This window comes from Mytilus californianus, unplaced genomic scaffold (assembly GCF_021869535.1).
Source record: "Mytilus californianus isolate M0D057914Y unplaced genomic scaffold, xbMytCali1.0.p SCAF_1, whole genome shotgun sequence".
Lineage (NCBI taxonomy): Eukaryota > Metazoa > Mollusca > Bivalvia > Mytilida > Mytilidae > Mytilus > Mytilus californianus.
Window position 1 is genome coordinate 63,568,718 of NW_026262581.1, and position 20,372 is coordinate 63,589,089.

A 20,372-nucleotide genomic window follows, 5' to 3' on the forward strand; every position below is an offset into this window, starting at 1 on the left:
TTGCACATATTTCATCGTAACTGTTTAGTTTGCTGCAAAGAAGATCAAAATCATCTTTCACAGCGCGCAAATCTCTTTTAATGTTGTTATGGACCACTTTTACTGGATGGATCACATGTTTTGAATGATTTTTACACTCTACGCAGGTAAGTTCAGAACATTCATTACAGTAACCACTTACAATAATATCGTGTAAAGCACAATTACAGCTAGCAGAAACGGACCCAAGATCGGAACATGATTTATTTTGGTGATCTGGTAGACAGGCAGAACACAACTTGAAACCGCAATATTCACATAGATATATAATCCCATATAATTCACACACAACACAGGTGTCGTTATTCGACATTGTTTGTTCTAATTTGTACGCCTACCAAGGATTAACTTCCAGCTTTAAAGTGAAAATAAATTCATTTATATAAATTTATCTATGTTAATTTATCTATATAAATTTATCTATAAATTTATCGAAAACTAATTGTTGGCTACAGTAGTTTACCGATGTTCAAATCTCATTAACCGAATTTAGAAGATAAGTAACATAAAAACTGAGGACCGGATATGTTTTTCTTTGTGCCTGTCCAGAGTCAGGAGCCTGTACTATCCAGTTATTATAATTTGAATCAACTGAAGATGACGGTTACATAATAATGTATACTTACAAGGCAGGTAGTTGTCTAACACTAGATTTCTATGATCTTGAATCGATTGATAACCATCATTCAGTCAAAATTGATGTCTATATATAGAAATATATATATGTATATCACTTCAAAATTGTAAGAAAAATATGCCTACCAAGACGTTAGTGTTCATGTTGTTTAGAACTACTTGTGAAACGATGGCCTATTTCTGTCCGTTACGCTCAGGTTATTCCGAACATTTATTCAATGCTTTACGAAAAGTAAAAACATGTCCAATCATCCAGGCTTTCATTTTTTACAAATTCTATTTTTCGATGGGACTTTGCGAACTTAAATAGAAATTATACAAAAATGGGACGCTTTTCGAAAACAAAAAATCAGTACAAAATGTAACATTTTAGCCAGAGATGGATTGGATCGGGGTTTCGTGTATTTTTTAACCATCTCTAACTACTCTTGAAAAACAATTTGGGTATATGCCGATCCATTTGACTCACCACAAACAATATTTCATATAAAGTATAGTAATAAGGAGCTAATTTATTTTATGAATGGGACAGCAACTCACAAAAAAAAGACAACTGATTAGAATTGCTTGATTGTTGATTCATTGTTTTACGTCCCGTGGCAACCATTTCATCAATATAAAGGACGGCTGATATGATAGGAGATACACATCTAGTTGGAAGCTCATCAATGTATGGGGTATATTTTTTTTACTGAAAACTAAATTAAATTGTCGAGTTCGATCATCAATATGACGACGTTATCAATCTGAAGCGATATAGAAGGCTTAATCTTGATTCCTATCACATTGTTTTTAATTCCATTTTACAGGATCATATTATCCTTTTTGATTGATCGGAAATAGGTTTATCAGATGACAATTAGATGATTATACATCCTAATCAATCGGTATTTTTTGTAATTATTCATTATTCATAGAATGATATAACTTTCATTGTTCTACATAGTAAGTGTTACGTATAATACCATTTAAACTGTCCTGCTGTTTGAGATAACCTATATTTATTGTATATCATACTGTCCTTTCCCTTCTGTGTCATTCAACGTTGAGTGTACGTTCAATAATTAAGTTTTCTAGACAAGCTGATATAGTTTTTTTTAAACATGATGATGATATATTTCCTTTGTAGATGCTTTGAAAAAAAAAGGAAAACTTCATTAGTAAAATTGAATATCGTAGAAAAATTAGAAATATATAGATTCTGACTGTGACCTGGCATACAAATAAACCTAATAATTGCTTCAAATTAAAGTACTGTAAGGTTATACAAAATTTTTGAACTCTTATTGTGTGGTTGTACTTAAAAAGAAGTTTTTATAGTCTGTAGTTTATGTCATAAAATCATTTAATGTTAGAATACTCAGTTTTTAATGTTTCTTAAAACATTACGGAAGGTTGATATTCTAAAACATGTATAAAACAAAGATCTGTGACAATAGAACACCATTGTTTACTCACACTATCACATTTCCCTGTTCAGTGAAACGTGAAATCTGGATAAAAACTCTACTTTGGTTAGAAGTTACTTAAGTAATAGTTGTTATTGGCTTTGAATTAGCTGTCAGCAACTGCGAGTACTCTCAGATCTGTTCTTAGTGTATTTTTGTTGTTGGGATGTACAATTACCCGGTCACGTCCACGTGTATTTGTTATATGTATTTCTATTTGTATCCATCTGATGAGTTAAGCCTTTTTCAACTGATTTTTATAGTTCGTTCTTATGTTGTACTGTTACACCACTGTCTCAGGTTAGGGGGAGGGTTGGGATCCCGCTAACATGTTTAACCCCGCCACATTCTGTCTGTATGTGCCTGTCCTAAGTCAGGAGCCTGTAATTCAGTGGTTGTCGTTTGTTGCTGTGTTACATATTTGTTTTTCGTTCATTTATTTTGTACATTAATTAGGCCGTTAGTTTTCTCGTTTGAATTGTTTTACATTTGTGATTTCGGGGCCTTTCATAGCTGACTATGCGGTATGTGCTTTGCTCATTGTTGAAGGCCGTACGGTGACCTATAGCTGTTAATATCTGTCATTTGGTCTCTTGTGGAGAGTTGTCTCATTGGCAATCATACCACATCTTCTTTTTTTATATGTATTCAAATTCGCAATATCAGTACGTGTTTTGGGTAGAAAAAAAGCAGTTGTAGTTAGTACACATTTGTATCAGATAAAAAAAATGTTTGGCGAAGCTTTTTACTGGAACATAGTGTCTGACCGAGTTCTAACGAACACTGCATTGCTGCAAATTAGAGCAACCACTGTCTGGATTTAAACAGATATACTTTTTGTCGAGCCTGCGACTTTTGTCGCAGAAAGCTCGACATAGGGATAGTGATCCGGCGACGGCGGCTGCGTTAGCTAACTTCTTAAAAGCTTTATATTTTAGAAGCTAGAAGACCTGGATGCTTCATACTTTGTATATAAATGCCTTATGTTACGAAGTTTCCGTCAGTCACATGTCCAATGTCCTTGACCTCATTTTCATGGTTCAGTGACTACTTGAAAAAAAATTTAAGATTTTTTATAATGTTAAATTCTCTCTTATTATAAGTAATAGGATAACTATATTTGGTATGTGCATACCTTGCAAAGTCCTCATGCCTGTCAGACAGTTTTCCCTAGACCTCGACCTCATTTCATGGATCAGTGAACAAGGTTAAGTTTTGGTGGTCAAGTCCATATCTCAGATACTATAAGCAATAGGTCTAGTATATTCAGTGTATGGAAGGACTGTAAGGTGTACATGTTCAACTGGCAGGTGTCATCTGACCTTGACCTCATTTTCATGGTTCAGTGGTTATAGTTAAGTTTTTGTGTTTTGGTCTGTTTTTCTTATACTGTATGAAATAGGTCTACTATATTTGGTGTATGGAATGATTGTAAGGTGTACATGTCTAGCTGACAGGTGTCATCTGACCTTGACCTCATTTTCATGATTCAGTGGCCAAAGTTAAGTTTTTGAGTTTTGGTCTTTTTTTTCTAATATTATATGCAATAGTTCAACTATATTTGGTGTATGGAAATATTTTATGATCTATATGTCAGACACAGGTTTTATTTGACCTTGACCTCATTTTCAAGGTTCATTGCTCAGTGTTAAGTTTTTGTGTTTTTGTCTGTTTTTCTTAAACTATAAGCAATAGGTCAACTATATTTGTTGTATGGAAGAATTGTTAGCTGTACATGCCTGTCTAGCATGGTTCATCTGACCTTGACCTCATTTTCATGGTTCATTGGTCAATGTTTAGTTTACTTGGTTAATGTTAAGTTTATGTGACAGTTGTAATAAAGCTTTATATTTAGGACTATCAACATAATATCAATGATTAGTAAAGAAGACGAGACATTCCAGCGTGTGCACTCTTGTTAAAAATTGCCAGGGGATTATAATGCTTCAATAGAACGTACTATTAACAACGTCACCAATGTCTACCGGGATGCAATTATCCTTGTAAGGGAATCTGTTATTTCCGATCATCTTCCATCATTACATTTAAAATGCTACAAGACAATGGTTCGTCTCATTGGTAATCACAATGGATCGGAAGTCTGTAACTGTAGCTGAAATGACATTAATGTATTGAGCCTGAATCCCTAGTCAATGAAATGAAAATATATCAAGGACATATACCGCTCAGATCTTTGTTCAATTTTGTCTAGAAATAAAATGAACCACATTGTGTAGTCTTCATAGCATTTTTTCATGTATTTGATATATTAATGATGACAAAAGTAACGATCCTACGTCAAAGTAATACGTTTTTCTTAATCAAATTGCAAGATATATTTAATAATAACAGCAAAAAAGCAATGAATTTATTGAATCCCGGATTTGTTTTTTTCTCAATCGATTTATGAATTTCGAACAGCGGTATACTACTGTTGCCTTTATTTAATTCTGCACATTTTGGTTATATACTGTAGCTCTAAGGAAAGGCGGCGGCGGATTTGCAATGAGTGTTTTGCAAATTAAAAGTGTCCAGTGTTATGAGTTAACTGGTTTAAAGTCATATATATGAATTCTTTGTATGATATATATTTGAGTTTGCTTTCAAGAATTATTCAAAGTTTCAATCAGTGATCGCGAATAAAGTTTGTAATTTTTACATTTCCTTCAAACTTGACATAAAAATTATATAATTGTAAATTTCACCCACGAGTGTCAGCCATAAATGTTAAGTGAATGCTCTAATCATGATCAATGTTAACAAGTACTCCATAAATATCCAATACATGTTCCCAGCTTCTTTCAATTTTACAGCTGGATAAAAGAGGTTCATTTGCACTAATTAGTATGTATTGATACTAAGAAAAGTCTTCAGATTTGTTTAACGACGCATACCTGGTACTTCAAGTTTTGCAATTGTTTGGCAAAGTTCATCAAATATCGTTGAACTGTCAGAACTGTTTGTTTCCATCACATGTGAAATCCGAGGAATACGTGTTAAAAGAAAAAAGGAACATTTAGGAAGTTATTTGGTCTGGAAATTCACCGAAAATAAAAAAGAAACCATTATAACCATTTGTCTAAACCTCAGGCTTTCATAAGATTGAAATTATCAGTTTTAGCTTGGATTACACATTAAAGCGAAAGAGAGATCATCAATTAATAATTGTTCTGCTAACTGAAGTGGAGGGCATGCGTTGTCAAATATAATCTTTAATGATCGCAAAAGTACGACGACTCAATCTTTTTGTCTTTTGATATTCTAACATATATTGTGTAAAGTGCTATTTATTTCATTAATACCCCACATTTCCGTTTATTCATCTTCTTAAATCACTACTTACTAGTAATTAATCAAGTTGCGCAAAACGACCTCCCACCAAAATCAAGTCTCTATTATATAATTCCCGCTTCATTACTGTAATTTACATTTATCAATTCTTGTTTTAGATCTCAAGTACTGATTGACATACAAACAAAACATAAAATAAGGATTACAAATGGAAGAATGTCGAAGTAAATCATCATAAAGAGATTCACTTTCATTGACTTGTGTATTTGATTCTTCATCAATTTCTTTCATATTCCAAAGGCCAGTTTCTAAATCGAAATCTAGCTAAATTTCTATACAAAGATGTGGTATTATTGCCAATGAGACAACTCTCCACCAGAGACCAAATGACATAGAAGTTAGCAACTATAGGTCACCGTACGGCCTTCGATATTCTAGTCTGCATTAATAAGTGTATTATTTTCCGTAGCAACATACATATTTTGTTTATCGCTGCAAGAGTAAGAAGAATTCCGTTATTTTCACTACTAAGGAAACTGAGCATGATTGTGCCCCTTTTTTATGGTTATATATGTAAATATCGCCGGCGAAGGCATTTTATGGTCCCGCCGACTCAGGTCGGGGCCATATGGTTTTAACATAATCTGTCATTCCGTCATTCCGTCATTCTGTCATTCCGCAAAACAGTTATACGGACTTTTCAAATTTTCTAAACGCCTTTACATATTGAGCTGACTTTTAGTATGCAAGTCTACTATGATGCATTTCAGATGGAGTTAACGTTTTGTTCCGCTCCGCTGATTTTTGCCGAAATAACGGGCTTGGGACTCTGAAAATTTCGTAAAAATAACAGTTATACGGATTTTGGTCTAAATGCCTTCACATATTGAGCTGATTTTTAGTATGCGAGTCTATTATGATGAGTTACAGACCGAGTAAACGTTTGGTTCCGCTCCGATGATTTTTTTCCGAAATTACGGGCATTGGGCTTTGAAAATTTCGTGAAAATAACAGTTATACAGACTTTTTTTCTAAACGTCTTCATATATTTAGCTGATTAATAGTATGGGAGTCTGCTATGATAAGTTACAGATCGAGTTTTACGTTTGATAAGACAAATTAAATGCCTACATTTCGTCTTAAAATCATTAAAGGAAAAAATTCCACTCTCGGCAGTTGAATTTTGAATATGCAAGCCTCGTTTTATAATCGAAAAGTTAACCAACTCGACCGGAGAAATATTGTATCACACTCGATGCATTGGTAGAATCTGTATATGAACATTCAGACTTTCTGAGGTCGTGAGTGCAACGTCCAGTTAATACCTCCTGAAAAAAAGTGCAATCGTGTAATGAAATTGTAAAGTTTTGTCACAAGCTAGATAATATTTACAGAATGAACCTTAACTACAGGACATTTCAATAAATGGATTTTTTGGTACGAGACCTAACCTCTTAGTATGCTTAACATTCAAACAAATCCGTTCTTACCATAAAACTTTTAATCAAATCTCTAAAACACTGAACGTGTTTGGAAATCAAATTACAAACCATTGTCCCAACTTTTATCTCAAATATTACTGATCACGTCAACATTTTAAACCATTGATATGAATAATTTACAAAAGCATTGTTTCCTAAAATTAAGATATTAAAAATCCTGTTTACCCTTCACAGTTTAACAGTTCGTCTCATTAGCTTGAATTTCAATTTGTAGTCAGCACCTGCAACATCAACTCGTAAGAAACAATTATAAACACGCGTCGACAGCGTTTTAACTATCGGTTAACACTAAAAAAGTAGTATTTTTCATCCAAATTCTTATACCTTTAGTAAATTTATGTTTAGGGACTTAATCAAAATTAAATTAATAAAATCACAGGCAATTGTCTCTGAAATTCTTTTTACCCATATACTTTGATATGTTATATGTAATTTTTGTTTCAGCGACAAATGCCTGCGTGAATAAAAGCTGTGTATCAAGAGACCCAAATAACTGAACATCAACTCGTCAGTTAGAAGCCTAAAATGGATGTGTGTAGGATTATGCAAGACAATGGACGGAATGGGATGATTTAACACATCTAATTCGATCAGATTTGTGGGAGACAGTGTCAGAAGGTGGACATCTAAATGGTTCATTGTTCTCGTAGATTCGTAGTGTTTTCAAATATCTACAAGTTGCAAAGACAGTTAACTTTCAATATCTTCCTTTACAGCTGTTTTAAAAACTTCTGTAGTGTCGTGAAGATAAAACATAAACAATAAAAAGTATAATAGAAATTACTAAAAGTATTTGACAGTATATCAGACCGCAACAATCACCAACATCCAACTCCCAAAAGATATACACACTTTTATCAAACACACAATACAAAACTTGAACGGTCAAGCTATCAGTAGAATAATCACTAACTAGAACAATTTTGAAAATAAAAGATGGCAAATAATTCAAAAGCATACAGTTAGAATGTACCCACTTCTACAAGAAGCTATCGAAGGAAGCCAGGTCTGATGGTCGAATACTGTCGCTCAAGAAAACATGCAAACTAAAGGAAACGACACACCAAACATGTTTCATAAAGTCTCATAATAAAATTTAATTGAAACCGACAATATCTGTATTTATAGAGGCCTGTGAGTATTTAAAATCGTCAGACTGTCGAAAGAAATCAAAATTTTATCTCAATTAGTTACACGTGGGGGGGGGGGGGGGGGGGGGGGGGATTCCAAAACATATAAATTTCGGTACCGACGTGAGGCTGGGGTTTAAAAAACATCCACCATGCATATATTGATTTAAGCGAAAATCCAAACCCATTCATATATTTCACAGGAAAATCCCAACCCATTCATATATTTCATAGGAAAATCACAACCCATTTATATACACTTCAATGCTATTACGACATCTTATTTAGATGTTAACCACATGGAATCATTCATATTATTAGATAAAAAGATCAAAACACTGTTTTACTCACTATATAGAATATGAACATTTATGACCCATTTACTTGTTTCCTCCGTGAAATTGCGCCCCATTGATATATTTGACATTCCAAAAAAAAGTGACCCATACCAGCGGCACGTCTGTGTATACCTTTAGGAAAAGACCGCTCCATATAACAAAGTTTTTGAAAATATTCAAAAGTCTTTATCATTAAGAATTAAATTATCTGTGAGAAGCAACTACAATTATAGGAAACACAATTTCTGGAACGTCGTATCAACTGGGAGACCTTTACCGTAAGTTTGGGATATAAATATGAAGCATATTTAACTTCATTTAAATGGACGCGATCAACATAGTCACACAGCTTTGCATCATTCAGTGAAAGGACATCATCCCTGGACGTATATAGCTGACCTTTAAGATAAGGGATAATGCTATCGTCTTTTCGTTCATCTTTAATTCTGCCAAATGCGAAAAAGGAAAAAGTCGGCTAGGAAATATTTGTACTGATAGGTATGCCGACTATCTGTTGAGAAATTAAGTCGAACAAAGCCAGCATATTTTGTTATTGTCAAGATTGTTCTGTCATCCGACTGCCGAAACAGACCCCAAAACAGTTTTAATGTAATAAAAAATGAAACAAGTATATGTAGATGATGTCTGATTCAGATATCTTTTTGCAAGTGTCAGAGTGGTTTTAAAAAAGTGTGATTTCTAACTTCCAAAACCTATAATATTTTAACTGCAATGGATATTCCTTTTTTTTTTTTTGGAAGAAAGCTAAACCATCATCTTAATATGACTGTAAGTTTAATTGGTAAATATAGTTTATAGGGCAGATTAGTCAAATGTTTAATGTTATTGCTTGAGGAGAATGGCTGTTATTGTATGTAATTCTAACATTTTAGTCTCCCTATCGGAATCAACCCACCTCTAGAGTATAGGTAACTTGATAAAGTAAATGTTAATCATTTTGAAAAAAAAAACATCGTGGAACATTTGATAGACTAGGCATGTAACGCTGCTGGCAGTAACACGTAAGTACCATACACACACAAGTTCTATCTCTTCATCTTTAGTTGAAATTTAAGGAAACTGAAACATGTAGACTTATAATTTTTTCATGATTTCCTCTTTATTATCTTAACACTTTGATATGTCTACATTTTCTAACATAGAGGAGATAGTATAGTTATACACATATAGGTTGAGGATGACAACAAATATTGTACTTGTTCACATAAAAAGTACACAGAAGAAGATATTGTCAGAATACTTGAGCCTTTATTCGAAAATATCTTTGGTGAAAACATATTTTGCAACAGTCAGCTAGACCAACTGTGTGAATTTTTAATTGTGAATTTAACTCTTCATCACCTGCGTAAGCTACTTTTATATTGCCGTTGATTCACTTTATGTAGGTACTGCATTAATCTCATTGCAAGATACTTTAATAAATTACGTAGACATGTAAAGAAAGTATTAAAACCATTTGTTTTTATGATTAAATTTATGATCGATTTGGATATAAAGTATTCAGTTAATTTATTAATATTCCAATGGAGACTAACTGTGTTCCAGTTATTTCAGATTTGTTCCTTTATAAAAATCAGAGTATGAAGAACTATTGAAACACAAAAGAAAACCCAAATATTGTCAACAATTTTTATGGACATAAAGACGATACATATCTGTAAATGTATGGATAAAAGGAGATAAAGGGGGTTGTGTCAATGCGGCAACAATCTAACGATACAACACAAACACAAAAGACATATAGATTCAGCAAACTATCTTCAACTATAAACCGGTGATGATTTTTTTAGTAGTGACTGCCATCTACAACAAAATCTCCAAATGAGAATACCATTAAGCTATAGGGAAAAGACAAATACTGTCGAGATTTTTTTAATAAGGACAGACAAATGAATATGTGGATTAACCTAGTCTTTTGAGATGACCACCCATAACAGAACATACAATAAAAATCTGTTTAGGAAAACCACATAACTCTAATAGGATTTTGTACATTGCACAAGACGTGCCTCTATAGAATTTCAATGCAGGAAAAATACTGAATGAACATTCTAGTCTTGCTTCGCTGCTTTAAATGAATAAATTGATGTTCATCCTAATCCCCCCCCCCCCCCCCCCCCCCCCAACACACACACAAAATCCACCAAACACAATTACTGAACAACAGCATTCTAAGTACAGTCCTAAATTTGTTAACTTTATAAATAATATTACAGTTAAAATTCCTCTTAGGGTAGAATCATACTTTCTTAAAAAGTCTTTATACTTGTGATAAATCTTTGTATAGAGTGTTGACCAATTTAAGATTACAAAACCAGATTTGATAAGTAGTTCATCATTATTACTTTGGCAATTACCTCAGTTTATTAATCTCAGTGCTCTTTAGGTATTGCCAAGTTAGATAACTCTGTTATTCACATTGGTACTTTTTGCTTTTACCTCAACATAAACTAAGTTTTCTGTAGGAAAGAAATGAACATACAGTTAACTTCACGTGTTTGTTTTAATAATAAGAATAAAAGTACCCAATAAAATTTTAAAAAAAAACAACAAAAGACGGAGATAGTCTTAAAGTAGTACTCAGAGAAGATATACCGTCAATTAAAAGAGGTAATCAAAACCAATATTCGGCGGAAAATACCAGACGGTTCAATTGGTAAAAAACGACGAAAAGACAAACTACAGTCCACACTGATACTACTTACAAATCTAAAGATTGAACACACACCCCATTAAAAACCAGTGGTCACCAAGGATTCAGATAGAATAAGAAGTTATACTGTTGTTAAAAATACCTTGATGAGTAATGTCCACTGAAAAGAAATCATATGATATTAGCGAAATGGTAAATGACTTTTATTTGAATCTACATCTACATCTACTTAATTCATTAATACTTTCGTAACAATGCCTTCAATATCATGTTGAAGATTTGAAGAAAGAGGGACGAAAGAAACCAGAGGGACAGTCAAACTCATAGATCGAAAACAAACTGACAACGCCATGGCCAAAAATAAAAAGACAAATAGACAAATAATAGTACAGATGACACAACAAAGAAAACTAAAGACTAAGCAACACGAACCCCACCAAAAACTGGGGGTGATCTCAGGTGCTCCGGAAGGGTAAGAAGATCCTGCTCCACATGTGGCACCCGTCGTGTTGCTTATGCTATTACAAATCCGGTAAATAGTCTATTTCGGTAGGTCACATTCGTGAAAAGGGAAGGATTGTAGTTACGACATAAGGAACATATCCGATATCATCTGTGAAACGGTTATTCCATAACAGTCAACCAACTTGTGATGGGGTCCTACTAAAAAGCCCCCGGGAGCGCCCGGGTAAAGATAAAGCGCCCGGGGTAAAAAAAATCGCCCGGGGAAAGGAAAAAGGCACCCGGGGAAAATATATACTCGTAGATACTGTATTGGCATGAGACAACTTTGAGTCGATGGAATACGTTATGCACATTGATTTTTTTAAATTTTAGACAAGTATTTTGCAAATTCAAGATAATAGACACTTGTAATAAAGCACAAAAACAAGTATGAATGTTTCAATTTTAACAATAATATATGAATACTATTTCGAAAGACAGACAATAATGGATCACAGTTTATGCTGAAGATTTATAAAATGTTAAAAATCAAAAGACATGTTTTCAAAAACGATATCAAAATAAAAAATGCAAAAACAACTTAAATTTCACAGATAAATATTAATTTTATAAAATTAAAAGAGTTACACATTATTTAAAAACGATAAAAGTTACACGCACATGTATATCAGCATCAGCAAATAAAACAATTATACTATGCATGTTAAAAGCAGGAGCTTGGTATAAAACAAATAACATTGAATCACCGTAGTTAAAACAAGGGGGTAAAAAACAGGAGTTTGGTTTAAATTTAAAACTAAGCATTAAAACACTGATAAGCATAGCCATTAAAACAGTTTTAGTTTTATAAAAAGATATAATAAATCTATATCAGATTGATTGATTGTTGGTTGCTTAACGTATATATCAACATCTGCATATAAAACATTTACTATTGTTAGTATTGTACTAAAAGTAAAAATTAAAACACTGATAAGCAAAGCCATTAAAACAGTTTCAGTTTTATAAAAAGATATAATAAATCTATATACGCTTGTTTATATTTACTTACTTACTTACTCAGTTATATACAATTTTGAAATCTAAAATGTAAAAGTGAAACAACACTATCTACACACTTTAGATGTAGCATCGTACATATCCCCATTTATATTAAGGACAAAACAAGCAATGATTTTTTTTTTTATTCAGGAAAACATTTATTGTTATAAAATATTATTATTTTATTCTCTCGGTCGGCTTGTTTTTCTTCCCCGGGCGTTTTTTCTTTTCCCCGGACTCTGTATTTTCTTTCCCGGGCGCTTTTTCTTTTCCCCGGGCGATTTTTTTTCTTCCCCGGGCGCTCCCGGGCGCTTTTAGTAGGACCGCGTGATGGCGTCCGTAAAATTTACGAAGGGATGATTTCAACTTCACCGGCCATTTGGAACTCTTGGTTTAATAGCTTCCTTGTGAGCAGCAATCCTCTATCAAGGAAATCATGATAGGAAATACAAGCCCGGGAAAATAATATCAATTGGGAGATATATATTGTATAACCAACTCTTCTAAGCCAACTGTCGACCAGTGAGCTTGGATCTCCGGCTAAGTCATTCCGGAAAGCATATCGAAACCGTGTTTGAATATTTTAAAAGCATCCTCTTACATCCGGTCGATTCAAGATTCAACGAGCTCGATTCAACACATGTTTCTGTCTTATTTCAGCATCTAATTCAGCTTCTATGGCAGCCGTGACGGCCCATGTTGTCACAGGAGAATGTTATAAAAAAAATATAGGTATGTGTTTTAATAGCAAATTCGCTCATTTCTTCTCCAAAGTAAACATTTATCTATTAATGCACAGGTCCAAAGACAATGCTCGTTTAGCTGTTTAGTGGGTCAGACGAGGTTTTACTGTCAGTGGCGGTCGCTATCCTATATAAGATTGTTAATTAATATAGGATAGCGACCGCCATTGACCATCGGCCTCCAGTGATTATCGCACACACTCATTCTTCCCAAGATAGATATGACACATTTTGTGCCTTATAATTATACATGTAGGTCCCAAGAACCATCCGGGATTGGAACGCTCTTCCTCCTGGGGTTGTATCAGCACTGTCAGTCGAGGCTTTTAAAGCCTCTATGACAAAGCTGAATTAAATTTAAATAATGTGGGGGCAGGGGGTGGTTCTGGGGTCGCCCCAAAATTGGACACCCCATTAGTCAGACACCCCATTGGTCCAACACCCCATTGGTCCGACACTCCAATAGTCTGACAAAGGTAAATTACTTTGGTAATAGAAAATCTTCATAGAATCATTATCGACGTGGTATATGAACTACTCTTTGTTATAAGAAATGGAAATAGATAATACTTCACCAGAGCTATCAACCCATTGGTAGTAAAAACTGGTCAAAGATACCAGGCTTATAATTTTTCTATATATGGCAGACACACCTGTCTTTTAAACAAGACTTGTCAGTGGGGATCAAGTCAAAGCAGTTTGAAAGTGAAATCAATTACTTTGCAAGTTGAAGAGCTTGAAATCAAAAAGTTTTGCCAAATCTGACTTAACATGGCTAAGGCCATCAATATCAAGTGTTCGAGAGGTTCAGCAACACTACAAGTTCTGCAATAGTATGTTTTTGCCACACTTAGTATTTTATTATATTCTTAACATGTACAAATATATTATACATTAATTGTTTTGACAGAAATTTTTGTTGACAACAATTAACTTACTGAATGCCAGTGTGACACTTACAAGAACCTGCAAGGACACCTTCTCACTCTCCTGGATCAGTATGATTCATTTTTTTAGGGAGGGCGGGGCTGGTGTGTAGTCTGGGGTCTGCCAACAATTTCTGTGCAATAACTGATGAACCATTTAACAAATGCTTTTCCAATTTTAATATGATGTTACTGATGACAAAACCAAGTCAAGTTCAATGAGTTATAGTCCCTGATAAATTGTAATTTGGCATTGCATGTCATATGCATTTAATAACTTATGAATTGTTCAGCCAATGCTTTTCAAATTTTACTTACATGACTTATGTTGTTAGTATTGACAAAATGGAGATCAAGTAACTTAAAGTTTGATATTGACTATGTTCAGTTTTACCATTCAGGACATATCCTTGATACATGTAGATTGTAAAATACATGTAGGAATAGAACTTGGCAGGTCAAACAAGCCTGAAAGCTCAATACATTTGTATCAGCTGCTCTCTTTAAGTTCAGCATTTGGTCACCTTCAAAATACAGAAAACACTATTTCAATGCTGTCAATTTGACAGCACATTTCTTGTTGTTTATTACCTTGAAAACTAAAATAGATAAAGAGAAACTGTTCATAGCAAAAATGATCAGCAAGACAAGATCTTCAAATAAATCATCTTACAGTAGTTATTGCCCTTCGATTAGGATTTTTACCATATTTGTCATTTTTCCCTGATATTTTAAATGATCAGTAAAACAACCTCTACAAATTAGTAATATGGTAGTTATTGTCAGACAACCACTTATTGAAGTTATTGCCCTTAAATGACGATTTTTACCAAGTGTTTGCGTTTTTGCCTATTATCTTTAAAACTATTATAGATTGGGAGAAATTTTGAATACTAAAAATGATCAGCAAGGCAAGACTTATACTTATAGTATCTGAGATAAGGACTTGATCACGGAAGCTTAACCTTGTTCACTGATCAATGAAATAAGGTCTAGATCAGGTGAACCATGTCTGACTGACATGCAGACCTTGCTAGGATACAATATATTAGTACCGGTAACCAAATATAGTTATCCTTGAACTCATGATAAATGAGGCATTCAAATGACAAAAAAAGTTATACAGTTTTTTTTAGCAGTCACATAACAATGAAAAAAAGGTCAAGGATAATGATCATATGACAGACAGACTTTGTAACACAACAAATCTATATACAAAGTATGAATCATCCAATTCCTCTATTAATCTCTGAAATATAAAGCTATCCAAATAATTTACGTCGTTGCTGCCACCACCACCATCAGATTGTATTCACTATGCGTCGTATTCTACGACTTTCGTCGAATGTGTCTTAAAACAGAACAACTGAAATTAGCTCTCTGACCTAGATCTGGTCGCTGGGCTTTCAAATTAACAGTAGACAATGAAATGTAATAGCTACTTAAAACTACTAGCTTCAACATAGAAAACAAAAGACTGAGCAACAATTTTTTTTCAACAATTTTTCTATGTTGTTTACACATGTTACAAGTGTTTGTAAAATACATCGGATGCTGTACATAACCCTCTTTTTGTAGATAATCTTTTACTTCATGTCAATTGTATAGCAAATGTATGCTCAATAAGTCATGTAAGTGTGTAAGATGGAGTGATTAACCTGTTTTTTTATTGTCAGTTTGTTTTCGTATCTTTGATAGACACCCCTCCCCCTTTTTAGCTCACCGGGGCCCAAAGGGTCCCATGTGAGCTTATGCCATCACTTGGCGTCGGTCGTCGTCTGTCATCATAAACTATTTCAAAAATCTTCTCCTCTGAAACTACTGGGCCAAATACCTTTAAACTTTAACTAAATGTTCCTTAGGGTATCTAGTTTATAAATTGTATCCGAAGTTTTGATCCATTGACAAACATGGCCACCATGGCTAAAAATAGAACATAGGGGTCAAATGCAGTTTTTGGCTTATATCTTAAAAAGTAAAGCTTTTAGAACAAATCTGACATGTGGTAAAATTGATCAATTGGTCAAGATCTATCAGCCCTGAAATTTTCAGACGAATCGAACAACCCATTGTTGGGTTGCTGCCACTAAATTGGTAGTTTTAAGGAAATTTTTCAGTTTTTTGTTATCTTGAATATTATTATAGATAGATATAAACTGTAAACAGCAATAATGTTCAGCAAAGTAAGATCTACAAAAAAGTTAATAAGACCATAATTGTCAATTGACCCCTTAAGGAGTTATTGCCCTTTAAAGACAATTTTACACAATTTGTTCATCAAGTTTGCTAACATTTAAAAATCTTCTCCTCTGAAGTACAGGTGAGCGATTCAGGCTCTTGAGAGCCTCTTGTTTTACCTTTTCCAGTAATATCTCATTTCTATAAAGCAAAAATATACTCAGACCTGCTAATTCAATCATTCTGCGTTAAGGTTACACCAGTTTTGGAACAAATAAAATTGAGAATGGAAGTACAATTGGATGTGCTTCCACACTTACCAAAAGAAAATTGGATATAAATAACCAAGAAAATCATATAAGAATACCTTCTATCAAAAGACAACTTTGTAAATGTTAATGTCTGAAAAAAACATCTCTAGAGATCACTAGTATGGAATCTTAAGTAAAAATTCTGATTTTGGAAATTTTAATGAGTCAACAGTCAGGGACGTTACTTAAACAAGTAATTTATTTTAGTAACTTATATAGGTAATATTTGTTTTTGAAAATTATTTAAAATTACTCAATAGAGTTATTTTATATTTCAATAGAAGCATGGACTAATGTAGTTTTCATGAATTTTTACATCATTTTATTACATAAAATTAAGAATCTATTAAATTTGAGAGAACTATAGAGATAAAAGGTTACTTTGAAAATAATGACAAAAATATTACTTGAATAAGTTATTTTATACATCTTTGAAAGAATTAGTAATTACAATTAATTAAGGAACATATGTTATTGTTTTGGGTTACAAATTAAAAATAACTTGAAGTCTTAATCAAATCACAAGTTTCTATCTAATTATATATGTCTACCTTCAAGATTTTCAAGGAAAATGATATTTTAATAGTCCCATGAAACCAATCTTTGACCAAGAAGCCTTGATATGAAAGAAAAGATAAGTGCGTTTGGAAAGGCAATTAGTGTTTCAGGAGGATTTATCTCAGGGGGTTCACGCTTATATATTAGCAAGCTTTGGAAGTGTCTATGGGTCACTCGATATCCTCCGAATCACGATTCTCAGAACGTCTCGAAAATTTTCCATCATTTATATAGGTAGTTATTTATGTCTTTGATACGGTCCCTCTATGGATAGGCTACCAAGTGACATTGTATATTTCAACAATCCGACAAACGGTTCATTTGTAGATTTGAAAGTAAAACAATAAAGACTAGGTTGCATTCTAAAAATCATTTATATGTTAGAACCTATTTGCCTTTTGACAAAACATATATGTTTTTAATAATGTGAATGTTTATTAAATATCAAGTATAATGATAACGTAATTATATAATTCATGCTATGAGATGGTCCCTCTACGCGTTGTGTGTGTTTTACTTAATAAACCTGGGAATAGTTTATTGATATACAATGACCATGATGACCCAGAATAAACTGATTATTTCTGAACCTTTATCATTTGATATTTAGTATTTAATCATAGCATGAGAAAATGTCAGAATGAATGAAGAAAAGTAAGAAAACGATGTTTCCTGTTAAAAATATTTATCTAAGGTCGGAAACACAGTGGTTGGAAAGCAGAAAGATAATCAAACAAAAGGATTTTTCTGTAAAAAATTTCTAATTTCATTAATAGATACTACCAGTCTAAGAGAATATTCATTGTTAAGGTAAAACTGAGACTGAATTTATTCCTAATAATTATAGAATATAATTAAAATTGTCATGTATACGAGCATTATGTCTCACAGGTGTGATCAGTCATCACATTTATGAAAATTATATGTAATGTATGAGCACCAATGAGCAGGGATGCGTGGCCAAAGTTAGCTAAATATCTAAATTTTAAACGGTCCTGAATGAAAAAATACTTACATGGTTTCAATTCACAAGGATTTTAAATCCTTGCATCTCACAAAAAGCGTAATTAATATTTTAAAATAATCACAACAAAATTTAATTACTATTATAATGTTAAATTATTTTTTAAAATTTTTTTTTATTTAATTAGTTCAACCTTATAGCATCTAAATATTTGTACTATGGTACGGTTTTGAAAATTGTAATCATTGTGTTGGTCAGCTATCCTACACGTCTTGATTCATTCAGATTATACATCACCCTGTTCACACGCATACTATCGGTTTGCGTTCACAAAAATTCCAGATAAAATGTCAATGAATCCGGAGTCAAAACACTTGAGGTATGTAGTTTGACATCCGAATTTAACTATTAGATTAATATACATGATATATGTGATGACGCAAATGCGTATTCTTATCCAGAGTATCAGTGCGTATGCTTTCTACTTACTATTTCTTGCGCAAAAATACCAGGTTCATGCATAAATATTAATTTCACTCGCGAATGTGAATTTTAGCTTTTCTATCTAAATTCAGGACACGGCAATAAGAGGTTGCCATGTGACTTTCAAGCACTGTCGTCATTGCTTACAGTATTCTGACCTCTAGCTGTTTCTTTTTTGTTTTCTTTTTTGAGTCACTGTCCTTTTATAAACTTTGACATTTTCCAAATGCCAAGGAATTTCTACCCAAGGAATAGATTACTTCACTTCGTACTTTACCTAAAAAATGGCCTTTTTAACTATTTTTATTCGAGTGTCACTGATGATTCTTTGTAGACTTAACTCGCATCTGGCGTACAACATGTTTATCTTTTTATTTAATTGGTTCTTTTGAGAGTATGTTCAAGTATTCATAAAACTTCTGAAAATAAGATATTCTTCAAAACCAAGTTTTCCTATAAAATATTTGGATTGTTTTAAGTAAAATCAGGAAATCCTTAAAATTTGAGATGTTTTATGAGACCAAAATAAGTCTCTATATAAGAGGTCCAAATGAAGCTGGTGTGTTACTCTCAAGAAAAATATACAAAACCTTCTTATAAGTTGCATGCCACAGGGTTTCACTTCACATGGAAAATGGACTTTAAATTTATCTTTACCAGTCAGAGATATAACTCTATAGGGTTATTACAGAAAATAAATTGCGTGTGTTATTACAGATACTTTCATGAGTTGTCTACTCTTTATTCCTTAAATTTTCTAAATCTGCAATAACATATGTTTGTTATTTGTAAAATAAATCAAAAATATTTTAATTTGTAATGGGCTCTAGGGAACTCTTGATACTTTGTGCAGAAACTAAATGCATAGCCTTGATAATTAATTTTTTATTTAAATTAATACATTTTTTATTAACCATGGTAAATCAATGAGACGAGGCTTTTAAGGGATAAAATTAGCTGTAATAACATAGCTTAGTTATTAAAGGAATGTAACCTATTAAATGAGACACTTGGGAATTACTGGGAAGCTTGCACAGAACCTCATTACATGCTCTGGTCATTATTTCTTACAATAAATTAAAATACATTGTAATTAAGCATGATGGATGTCTGAGAAAAGCCTTGATTTTGGGGGTAATTGCCTCAAAATTTTAGGAATTAGGGGCCAAAAAAGGGGCAAAAAACAAGCATTTTTCTAGTTTCATGACAATAACTTGTGTGTAAGTGTTTGGATATTTCTGAAATTGTACTACAAGGTTCCATATCACAAAGGGAAAGCTGGAATTGAGTTTGGGGGTAATTGCCCGAAACGTTTAGGAATTGGGGGCCAAAAAGGGGCCAAAAATAAGCATTTTTCTAGTTTCCAGACAATAACTTGTGTTCAAGTGTATGGATCTCGCTGAAATTGTACTGCAAGGTACCATACCACAAAGGGAAGGCTGGGATTGAGTTTGGGGGTGATGAATCATAAGGGGGTTCAAAAAATTTGGGGGGGGGATTTTTTTTTTTCTTTTTTTTTCTTTTTTTCCTTTTTTTTTCTTTTAAAATTTTCCATTTTAAGTTGGTTATTTCTGATTTATATTTAAAATTTTCCATTTTAAGTTGGTTATTTCTGATTTATATTTAAAAGCAAATAATAATGATA

The 20,372-nt window shown here is 33.0% G+C and overlaps 1 protein-coding gene across 1 annotated transcript in view; it reads left to right on the forward strand.

Annotated features, from left to right (window-relative positions):
- Positions 1-13,138: 13,138 nt before the first annotated feature.
- LOC127706292 (DNA-directed RNA polymerase I subunit RPA49-like) overlaps positions 13,139-20,372 on the forward strand; it is a 38,484-nt gene continuing 31,250 nt past the window's right edge. Inside the window, exon 1 of the mRNA XM_052210806.1 lies at positions 13,139-13,296. Coding sequence (XP_052066766.1) covers positions 13,242-13,296 — 55 coding nt within the window. The 5' untranslated portion in view covers positions 13,139-13,241. The remainder of the gene's footprint in view (positions 13,297-20,372) is intronic.